Below are 10,968 nucleotides of genomic sequence, written 5' to 3' on the forward strand. Positions count from 1 at the left end.
ACGTGGTTATGAAATGTAGTAGTAGTACAATGCTCTCTTAATACTCTTTGACCTCCTGTATTTCTTCAATAGCTTGCGTAAGTCTCCACAAGTTACCTGGTATATGGCTCCCATGGCAGTAAGGGGTGGAGATGAATTTCTCTCTCGTCTTTTGTCTGTAGCACATCACAGGCTGGAAGTGTGGGTCTAGCAGAGAGGAAAACAGATTGGGAATCGGGAAAATTGGCTTCTGTTCCCATCTTTGTTACTAACCTGCCGTGCACCCAGCTCAAGTCACTGCAGCTCTGATGTCTGTTGTATCAACGGACGTCCGGCTCATCTGTCTGTCCTGTGATCTCATCAGAGCAATGGCTGCCTTGGCCTGCGTCTTTTAAAAATACATAGAGTAATAACTTTGTATCTCATGTGGACTTATTGCTATACAAATGCTAATAAGAATGATATTATTTAGCTCTAGCTGCAAACGTACAAATTAATCACTGGGTTAACTGGGTAAATCTTCAGGGTTTCTAACCTGCCTCCTTTTACAAGTAGATTCCAATATCCTGGGCAAAAGAGTGGAGCTTGTGTCCTTTTGCATAAGCTGGTTGTCCCTTTACCCATCTTAGAACTAGGAAAACGTCTGTTCTTCAGTTTTATACGTAAAAGAAATCCCAGAATACTGGTGTGAATGCAACTCAGCTGGAACAACTGTGACTTTGCAGAGTTGAAAGTGTGTGACAGGCCACTTCTGAACAGGCGGGTATCTCTCACCCTTGTTGTTTGCAAAGATGAAGCCCAATTGCTAATGACTGGAGGAAAAGAAAAAGGCTTGGAAATTCTGTGGGGAAAAATATTGGAGGGAGGGGGCAATGAGAGAGAAGTTAATGAAATATATATTCTATAAAGGTAAACTATTCCTTTAGGCATACTAACACCATAGGAGTTGATAATTATGGAGGTAGTTATGAAGGTGAAATGCAGAAAGGAGTGTAAGTGCAGGTCCAATTAATATTGTCAAAACATGGTAATTGTGTTCATTAAGTAGATTAAGTGATCTACATGTGAATCACTTCAGTGAGACATGATGAGAGACTTTAAACAACTGAAATTTAAATCTGGCTCAGTTGGCTTGTTTTACACAAACTAGTTTGCAAAACATACTTAGAAATGCCATTGCACATGCTTTGCAAGCTGGCTTGTGTAAACTGGAGTAATAGGTCTGGATTTGCTTTACCTTAAGCTTGGCTATTAAATTAAGCTAAATACCCTGTTTCCTTTGTGCCACTGTTTTTGGCAAGTCATGTTGGTAAACACTTAGAGCAACACGACAACATCCTGGATCATAAAACAGCATCTGAGGCTTAATGTTCTAGGAAAGGAGTGTATTGGGGAGAAACTCTGATGATATAAACTATGTGTCATCTAGGGAAACATTCCTCCATATTTACTAAGTATGAGTTAAAAGTGAAGGAAAAAAACAACTTGAGGGTGACATTTCATCCTCAAATCCTCAGCATGCTCGCCTATTGCAAATTCTGCAGTTGCTGGCCTTTATAGCTGAGTTAACAAAACCTGAGGAAAATCACAAGGTTTTCAGCAATCTCTCTTTCCTCCTGTTCACCTGGGTACAGTGTTGCTACACTGGGAAGATACTGGGACATGGACTCCTGCCCCTCCCAGGTGCTGTTTTAGATGGTTGTAGTGAAACAGCTTGAAGCACGAGATGCGCCGCAGTGGTTATCTCGGAGACTGAGTTTTCTCACTGGTTACAATGCAGGGGTTGATTCATGCTGCCTGCTGCTTTCCTATTGTCCAGGATTCTTGCTGGTTTTTGTCCTTTTTTGTTCATTCTGTTCAGCTACCTCCTCTCCAGTTTGCGTTTGGGCTCAGTTCCGTTCTCTTCTGACACAGTTTCATTCTCCACCTTCTTGTCCCTGTCCATCCCCGATTCATTTAGGTAGTGCAGAGGCAGGAAAGTTTTACTTCCACGCCAGAAGAGAAAGCAGCAAGGTCCGTCTCGTTACTACTCTGACCAGTTTACAAATCCCTCTAAGCCGGAATGCTGTTCTCTTACCTAACCGTACATCTGAGCATGGGATACTGTTTTTAAAAATCCACACCCTGAAGTCAGTAAATACATAAAAATTAATTCAAAATAATCAGATCCTTCTATTTTCCATTGGAATCACCTGCTGAAGATCATTAGTTACCCCTGTCAGGGCTAAGAGTAATTAATTTACAATATAAACCTGCCTCTTTGTGTATTAGCCTAGGAAAGACATTTCTAAGCAGCTCACTTCTGTGGATGGTGCACAGCTGTACGTACCATTCTCCGTGTGTCAGACACAGGACGTATGGAGCTGTGTGTGCTATGTCTTCCTTTGAAGAGTGGCAAAATTTGAATGCCTGACCCTCTATTATCTGGTCAGAGTAATATTTTTTGAGACCAAGCAGGGAAAGTAGGTGATGTGGGAAATGTGCAGGGACAGGATTATAAAAAAGATGACAATTCTGGCTTTAAGCTTTTAACCTACTGGTGATTCATGAGTCATCTTGTCACTCTGAAAAGGAAACCTGTAGTAGAATTATGGAGAGACCTTACTGTGGGAAAGCAAAGACCAACTATGACAGAAAGGGAAACATTAAAAAGCTACAAGTTTGCAGTTGAAAGCAAATCATTTGCTTCTATGCTAGCGGTAGCAAGAACAAGCACCAATGTTTTCAAAAGGTGATCCGTCTCTCCTCATTTCCAAAGACTTTTTCCGTCTGTTCTTAAGTTATGCATATCAAGTGGAGATTCAGTGGAAGGCAGGCAAAAAAAATTATTAGGCTACACTGATAATTAAATGCATAAACTAATAGCCTGATTACAAAATGTAATGTAAAAAAATACTGTAAGAGATTAAAAAAATACACTGTAAGAGATTAAAACAAGGGGATTACATTAAATTGAAACAGGGATTAAATATTTTTCCTAAAGGCTTTTAACACATTTTCCAAAGACCTGCTTATGAGCACAATCTGACTGATGAAAAGTATTTCTTTTAGAGATAATAGACTAAATAATCACACAATTAAGCCATGTGGAGTGCTAGTAAGCTGATGATAGTATGTTTCAGATATGAAAGAGCTCTTTCTATGAGTCACAGATATTTTTTTTGTTTGGTTTGGTTTGGTTTTTTTTCCCCTGGTAAACTCTATAAAATTCCAGGACTGACTTAGCAGGATTGTGTTCTGAGGTCACTCTGCAGTGGTTTCACTGAGCTATTAAATGGGAAAGAAGATCTGAAACCATTTAGAAAAGGGAAGCACGTGCACTTCAACGTTAGGGGAACTGAGGCACAGAGTGAAATTGTTTAACATTTTCATTATAACAGTACTTAGAAGGCCTCAAGTAGATTAGACCTTCTTCTGCCAGATGGTGTACGATCACACAGTAAATACCTTCATCAAAAGCTTATGCTCCAAGGGAAATAAGATACCACTCATTACTCCAGTAATTCTTCAAACTGGGGATACAAACTGTATCTCTCTACCCCAGTGCTCCACAGTAACATTCCCCCCAGAATATCAGCTGAGATGTGCTCCCTCCTCATGTGAGAAGTACTTGCCTCAAATTAGGAGAAGGTAACTTGGAAACATGTTTAAAGGGGGAAAAAAGAGGGGGGGAAAGGAGTTGAGCAACAGTGGCATAATAGAGCTGGTGAGAGTATGTCCTTAATCTATACGATATGTTATTACATAAAGAACTACAAAAATACTGCTGAGATTGCAACATACTATGCAAATAATGAGATTTTGCTAACACATAGAAAGAAACTTTCTTCAGGTTTCTAACCAAGTAGGATCCTAATACCGAATCCATGGAGTCCCACCAATTTGAACAAGACTATTGATGAAATTCAGAGCAGATGCTGATGAGTAGGGGAGGAGCAGGTTGGCGGGAAGGAGGAAAAAAGTTCTTGGGAGGGAAACTATTTTTTCATGGGACATCCATGGCTTTCTGGAACACTTTCCAAACTTGAGGGAAGGGGATTTTAATAAAAATTCCCAAATAAAGCTTAAAGTGTAAACAAATTGACATGTATGTAGTGTATAAAGCCTGCAGAAGTTATATTTTAAGGGTATATTCTAATGCCCTAGTAGAGTTAGTACTGTGTGCTCCAAGAAACCAATGGCCAACTCAGTAGTGTTATTCAGCATGTGAAAGGGTGTGACAATCCACCCTGCATGGAAGGTTCTGCTCTGATGCATTTATACAAGCAATCTATTAAATTATGCAGGCAGTATTTTTTAAAATACTATTTGACAATTCTGCTTGGAGATATTTGGCTAATTTGCCTATAGAGCCCAATTTTGCTTTGAGCTTATTAAATTTTCCCTTTCTGTTAAGCTTCCAAGTTCATTTAGCAATGTGAGTTTGTATAAAAGAAGTAACATCCGTGTAGACTCCCTACACTTTGCGATGCTCATTTCTTTAAACTTTGTATGCCAGCTCAGGAGCAATAATATCAAGTGACTTCAAAGGACAACTGCTTCCAACAATCCGCAATGGCTTGTATTTCAACTCGGTAACCAGCATAGCTCACCAGACCTGTTATTTTATTTCAAGGCTTGTGCTGCTCTTTTCATGTGTTGAGCTACAGTCCCAGCTCAGTGCAAATGAAAGGGGGGCTGGGAAAGCCCAAAGTAGTGTAGAATTTGGGAAGGGGGGAGGCCTGTGTGCATGTCTCTCCAGACACACAGACTATTTTTAAAGTTAACCTTGAAAATATGTTTCATGCAAGCAGCCAATAATGAAGCTTGATGACATGTTTTCCTTCTCTCACACCCACTTATTTGCTTCCCTTCTTCAACTGTATCTTGTCTGAAACCAAGACTGTAGGTTCTTTGGAAAAGGATCTGTCACTGTAAATCAACCAGGCTCTGATTTGGCTGGCTACATGCTGCTTTAGAATAAATGGCAATAATTAATAGGTCATTCATTTTGCATGCCAGTGGTGTTCATTACAGTAAAAGTATTTGCCTCCCCTCCCCATTTAAGGCACCGAATGATATCCCTACAAAGTGCTTATTCAAACTGGCAGATCTCTTACACCTGTTAAGGACTAGAAATATATTGAATTTGACACACAGTCTTCATTCTGATAATATGGCTTGATAGTGGGTTTCTGAAACAAGGTCAAGGCTAAAAGCTGGACTACTTGACTCATTTTGGGTTTAATATAGGTAACTGATGTCAATGAAGTTTCAGCTCGTCTTAGTCTTCCACTGGAAACATTCTCTTTAGACTGTGAGTGGGGGGATATTTACAGTCTGAACTAAGCTTTTGTCAGCATGCAAGTCAGCATAAGACAGTGCCCATTGCTGAAAGAATCATTTCCACCTTTCCAAGTGCCTTCAGTTTCTCATTTTCATCACCATACCTTGTCATTGGCAGAAGCGTTTGTGTAACTGTACGTTGACCCACATCAGGGACTCGCTTAAATTAAAGCTCATTAATTTTTTTCTGATCTAGTACACTATCTGGTCCCACAAACTCTTGTATAGGCACAAAAGAAAGTGCCATGTAGGGTCAGAAAAAATGTGGCTGAGGGCAGTGATCAGAGAGGACTTGTGTAGTAGTGCCTGATAATGCTTGTTTAAAGGGTGCCTGAAACTAAGCCTTGATTCTACTCTGATTATGTGTCCTGGACAAAACTCCCTTTGATTTCTGCGGGTACGATGTCTGAGAGGGGCCTGGTGGCCTCGGTCCTTGACAGTTGCTTTGAGAAGCGTATAGGGTGTTGAATAAATAGAACAATGTGGTACTATACAGCGATTTATCTTAAATTGTTCATAGTGCTATTAGTTTTTCATTTAATTTGTGGCTATCTGTATCTGCTTGTCTGGTCTTAGGATGAGAAAAAGATTGGCTTGGACTTGATTCTGGAAGATAGAAGAGAATGCTATAAAGAAAATAAAAATAACGCAGGTGTTGGATGGAGCTTTCTCCTCTCTCTTGGTGGTGCCAGAAGGTAGTCTTCTGTCATGATGTTGGTTTGTTTTTTTCTGCTATTCTCTCTCCCATTCTCTCAGAACTGGAAAGGAGATAAAAATCCTGCCCTTCTACCTGTGATTCTGAATCAGCTCTCCTAACCCCTTGGCTATGTGCCTGGCAAAACTCCAGAGCCAAATTCCCTGTCAAAGCCAAGCACTCTGTGGCTTGTCTCTATTATCTAAGTGAGGATATGTAAGTCCAGAAGAGGATGGGAAGGGAGAAGTACCTGGTCCAATGCAAACAGTGATTTCCTCTTGTAGGCTATTGTTTTAATAATGGTTTGAGAGATATAGGGATTTGTGAAGATGTTTGAATTCAGTCTGTGTGTAGGAACAAAACTGAGCCCACTGCCATTGTGTTTGTAACTGCTTAACTATTAAATGAGTATAGCCAATTTCACCTGCACAATACAGGAGCACATTAAAGTATGTGCTTGTAGGAAGTCACTGCAGCTCCCACCAAAATCTTGAGACTACAGTGCCACCTGCAGTGTTCTCACCCTTGTCCTCATGGGGCAGGGGCCAGCAGCTCAGCAGGGTCACCATCTACTGCATCACTATCTGGGGTACTGACAGGCCAAGAGCAAGCGTTGCATGGTGCCCCTGAGCAACCTAGAACAAAAGTAGTTTTGTCCTAGTTCTAAGGTTTTTCCCAGCTGAGAATGAGTAGATAGACTTTGCTTTATAACTTTGAATTTCCTGGCTTTCTTCACCTTATGTTTCACAAAATGCCTGACGCCTCTATCAATAGCATAATGATGTACAGCCTGTTGCAGCTTATTTCTATAATGTGCTTGCTTTTTATTTGCTTGGTGTGGCTAATGGGAGAACTTACGTAAAGCAATTTCAGGTTTATTGCTTACATCAGTCACCAGAGAAGCTATCAACAGATACTTGCATCACCCACCCATTACATCCGCACTGGTTAATATAATGCAGTGCAACAATGTGACTCTCCCACTCCCCAACTTATTCTTCAGCTCTACTTCCACGTAAGTATTTTTAATAGCAGACTGGGGTGAAATTCCTCACTCTGGACACATGCCACCACTTCTAAATGCCGCTACGCTACCCCTGCAGTGACTGATCTGAGGAACCACACTCTGTTACTGGTACCTGAGGGAGCCCCTTGTGCCATCAGAAAGCAAGGGGACAGTGCTGGCATGAGACAGACCAGAGAGGTCTGACTTGGTCTATCTTTCTACTCGCTTCGCCAGAGAGTAAATGACACCACAAGATAACACAACAAAATCCCAGACCTGATATATATATATTTATATTTTTTTTAAATCACACTCAATTTGGAACACTGATTTAGTCTTAAGGGTTTTATTAGCTCTAAAAATAGGTTCTTAAATATTTTCCAATGTTGACTAAAATATGAAAAACAATTATATAATCAGTGTTTAAAATAAACCACAGTTTGTTATAACTGAGACCCATTCAGTGGAGTAACATTTATCAAGAATGATAGCATATAGGGAATTGTACAGCCTCAACAAATCCACAGACAGTATTTCTCCGACTGCTTTCAAACTGACCGGTTACAGAGTCCATTGTTCTGTTGTCCAACAGAATTCTGACCAGCAAGAACGCTGTGAAAGAGTGGAACCCGGTCTTTGGGTGAGGAAGCTGTGAGGTTTTTATCAAAAGTAAAGAACTGGTCTATTGGTGCACCCCTTTTTATACTTTCTTATTGTTAAATGAAAACTTTCATAAATAGCCTTACATAAATAATAATCTCAAAAGTTTTAAAAAGTTCACACTTATTCAGACCTGACTAAACATTCTCTGGTCTCTCACTGCTTAAACTGTTTCTGCAATTATTCTGGAATATAGGAATTCTTAATGTCTCTTATTGTAAGAGCAGATCATATATTTTCAGTAAGTGTTAAACTACAGAGGAAGATTTGGCAGTTAAGTGAAATGCATGTTACAGCTGATGCTGTATTTTTTTTATTGGAATAACTGAAAAGATTAAGCTGTAGTGCAGGTAGGGCTTGAGTCATGCTTTTATCCTTGTATCTCTTGGCCTCATACGAACTATATTATTAAAAACAGTAGCTCAAGCTGATTCTGTACTTTGTTCATCTACAATCCAGCTCAGCCAAATATCAGCTAGCCTACTGAAAAAATGTAGTTGAAGGCCGTGTACATACAGGCACTGCTAATTACTTTCAATGACTGTCAAATGAACATTGATACTATTAGATTTCTTAGTACACCTTTGAACAAAGCACTCTTATCTATGCATAAGAAAAAGCACTACGCAGAGCAGAGTTAATACGTTAGTCTGTATTTTGGTTTAGTTTGTTGGTTTTTGGAGGGGTTTTTGGTTTGTGGTTGGTTTGTGTTTTTTTTTTTTTTAAAGAGGTGATTTATCACCCCTTTTTGTTGCCAAAAGGAACTGCAGTACTTTCCAAAAGCTTGCGCCCTGGGAGGTCCCAGTGTCAGCTTCAGTAGTATTGACACCTCTTCTCCTCCGCAGTTTTTAAATGAGCAGCAGCTTTAGTCTCAGTGACTTTTTGCCTGTAGAGGAGCCGGGTGTATTTGTAAATGACAGCCAGTATAACCCACCCTCTGACTTGCAATGCTGAGAAACTGTGAGGGAGATAACTGATTTACCCTATGGAGAGCACGTCCTGGCATTTTACTCGCAAAGAGATTATCTGAAGTAGCCTATGCTACAGTGGGGACAGTGTGGGGAACCATAGGATTAAAAGGCCCAGCGAGAAACCCTTCGGAGGGAAGCAGGCGGCAGGATTTAAGGAGCGAGCAATCCCAGACGTGAATGAAACACAAACACGCTGCGGGTCTCTCTTCCTTAGATAAAAGTACCGGCGAGCCAGCCTAAACGCTACCCGCGGATGACTAGTTAGAACAAGTTTAAACTCAAGAGCTAAAATTAAAATGTTTCCTCTGTGTGACTGCTTCCTGCACCGGGAGTTTTCTGGCCTCCCCCCACCTGCCCGCAGTCCTACACCCCCCCCTCTGCCCCGGCAGCCTCGCTCCACCCGCCCCGTCCCCGCCGAGCCCCGCACCGACGGCGAGCTTGTGCCGCGCTGCCCGGGCGGCCGACGGGGCACCGGGCAGAGCCTCTACCGTGCCCGGTTCCGCTGCGAGCCGGGCCGGAGCCCGCCCTCTATTCCTGGCGCTGCGGGGCCCGGCTGGGCGGCGGGCGGCTAGACGAGGGACTCGCAGACGGGCACCGAGTCCGAGTCCTGGCTGTGCATGGAGCTCAGCCCCGTGTCCGAGTCCTCGTCGTTCTCGGCGCGGTCCTTGCGCAGCGCCCGCGCCTGCTCCACCCAGCCGGCCGCGCCGCCGCCCCCCGCCGCCGGCCGCCCCCCGCCCGCTGCCCCGCGCGGCTCCGCCGGCGCCTCCGCCACGTCGAGGGTGCCCAGCGTCTCCAGCAGGCGCTGCAGCTCCCGCTCCTTGTCCTCCCACGCCCGCTGCGTGTAGTCCAGGTCGGTTTTGACGGCCTCCAGGTCCGTGCTCAGCTTGAGGCCGATGTAGAGGCTGGTGCTCAGCTGGGTCTTCACCCGCTCGTGCTCCAGGTGCAGCTCGCCCTCGCCGCCGCCGCTCAGCTCCGTAGTGTCGCAGTCCGTCTCGGCCAGGCCGGGCCCCGCCGCCAGCTCCAGCTCCTCCCGTCGCCGCTTCATCCAGCGCTCGTTGAGCTCCTCCTGGATCTCGGCGGCCAGGTGCTCCAGCAGCTCCTCCTGCTGCGCCCGCTGCTCCTGCAGCTGCAGCACCTCCTCGCACTTCCTGGCGTAGTCCTCCTCGGGGCGGCCGGCGGCGGGCTGGGGCTCCCGGCCCGGCTCCGGCTCCCCGCCGCCGGCCCCCACCAGGTAGGTGTCCTGCACGTAGTTGACGCCGTGCCGCTTCATGCGGTCCAGGTGGATCTTGGCCTCGTACCTGTCGATCTCCCGGTCCAGCTCGCGGAGGCGCTGGATCTGCTGCCGGATGGTGTGGTCCTGCGAGAGCACCAGGTGCACCAACGTCTCCATCCTCTCCGCCGACGAGACCTCCCGGGCCAGCGGCTGCTGCCGCTTCTTGTTGATCTTGGCCAGCTTGCGGAAGGCTTTCCTCACCACCCGCCGCTGCCGCTCCTGCGTGAGCGCCAGGCTGGCGCGGGCCGCCCCCAGGCCGTGGCCGGGGCGCTCCTTGCTGAGCACCACCCGCGCCTCAGCGCTGCGCGGCCCCGCGTTGGGCAGCGAGGCCTCGCTGCGCACCAGCACGAAGCGCACGTTCTCCTGCTCGTCCCCCCACGCCACCCAGAGCCGCAGGATCTTCGTCTTGTTGGGCAGGATCCGCTCGAAGCCGCGCCACTTCTCCACGATGCAGTAGGAGTGCGGCGGCCCCGACAGCATCCCGCCGCCGGGCTCGGGCAGCGCCGGCCGCTGCCGCCGGTGGTGGCTGTCCTCCAGCAACACCCGCACCACGTCCGAGCAGGTGGTCCGCCGGGAGAGCCCGGAGATCAGCTTCTCCTCCTGGCAGATCCACACCGAGATCTTCCGCTCCTCGGGCTCCATCGGGGGCGGCTGCGGGCGGGCGGCCGGGGCCGCCGGCTCAGGGCTGGCCGGGCAGCCGCTCCATGGGGAGCGCTCAGGGGAGGTGCGGCGGCGCCCGCCCGCCCGCCTTCAGCATGGCCGGGATGCCTCCCCGCCCGCGGCACCCCGCCCGTGCGCTCCGCCGGCCGCTCCACCCCTTCCTGCCCGGTGCGGCGCGGCGGTCCGCCGGGAGGGGCCCGGCCCGGTGCGGCGCGGAGCCCGGCGCGGCTCCCGTCCGCCGCCCCGCGCTCTGCCGGGTCCCGCCGCCGCTGCCGCCGGGTTTTCCTCTCCCACCACGTGGGCGCCCCCCGCGGCTCACGCCCCGGCGGTGGCCGCCGGCCCGCGGGCAGCGCCGCCCCGGCACTCTGCGCCGAAATCCGCCGGCGCGGAAACTTCAAGG

General features: G+C 46.8%; 1 protein-coding gene across 1 annotated transcript; it reads right to left on the reverse strand.

Moving 5' to 3' along the window:
• Nucleotides 1–7,349: 7,349 nt before the first annotated feature.
• On the reverse strand, nt 7,350–10,633 carry LOC129200338 (ras association domain-containing protein 10-like). Its single transcript, XM_054811658.1, has one exon. It carries the CDS (start codon nt 10,548–10,550, stop codon nt 9,204–9,206), a length of 1,347 nt encoding a protein of 448 aa, XP_054667633.1. The 5' UTR covers nt 10,551–10,633; the 3' UTR covers nt 7,350–9,203.
• Between the last annotated feature and the right edge of the window lie 335 nt (nt 10,634–10,968).

The sequence above is a fragment of the Grus americana genome, unplaced genomic scaffold (assembly GCF_028858705.1).
Source record: "Grus americana isolate bGruAme1 unplaced genomic scaffold, bGruAme1.mat H_56, whole genome shotgun sequence".
In the NCBI taxonomy this organism is placed as follows: domain Eukaryota; kingdom Metazoa; phylum Chordata; class Aves; order Gruiformes; family Gruidae; genus Grus; species Grus americana.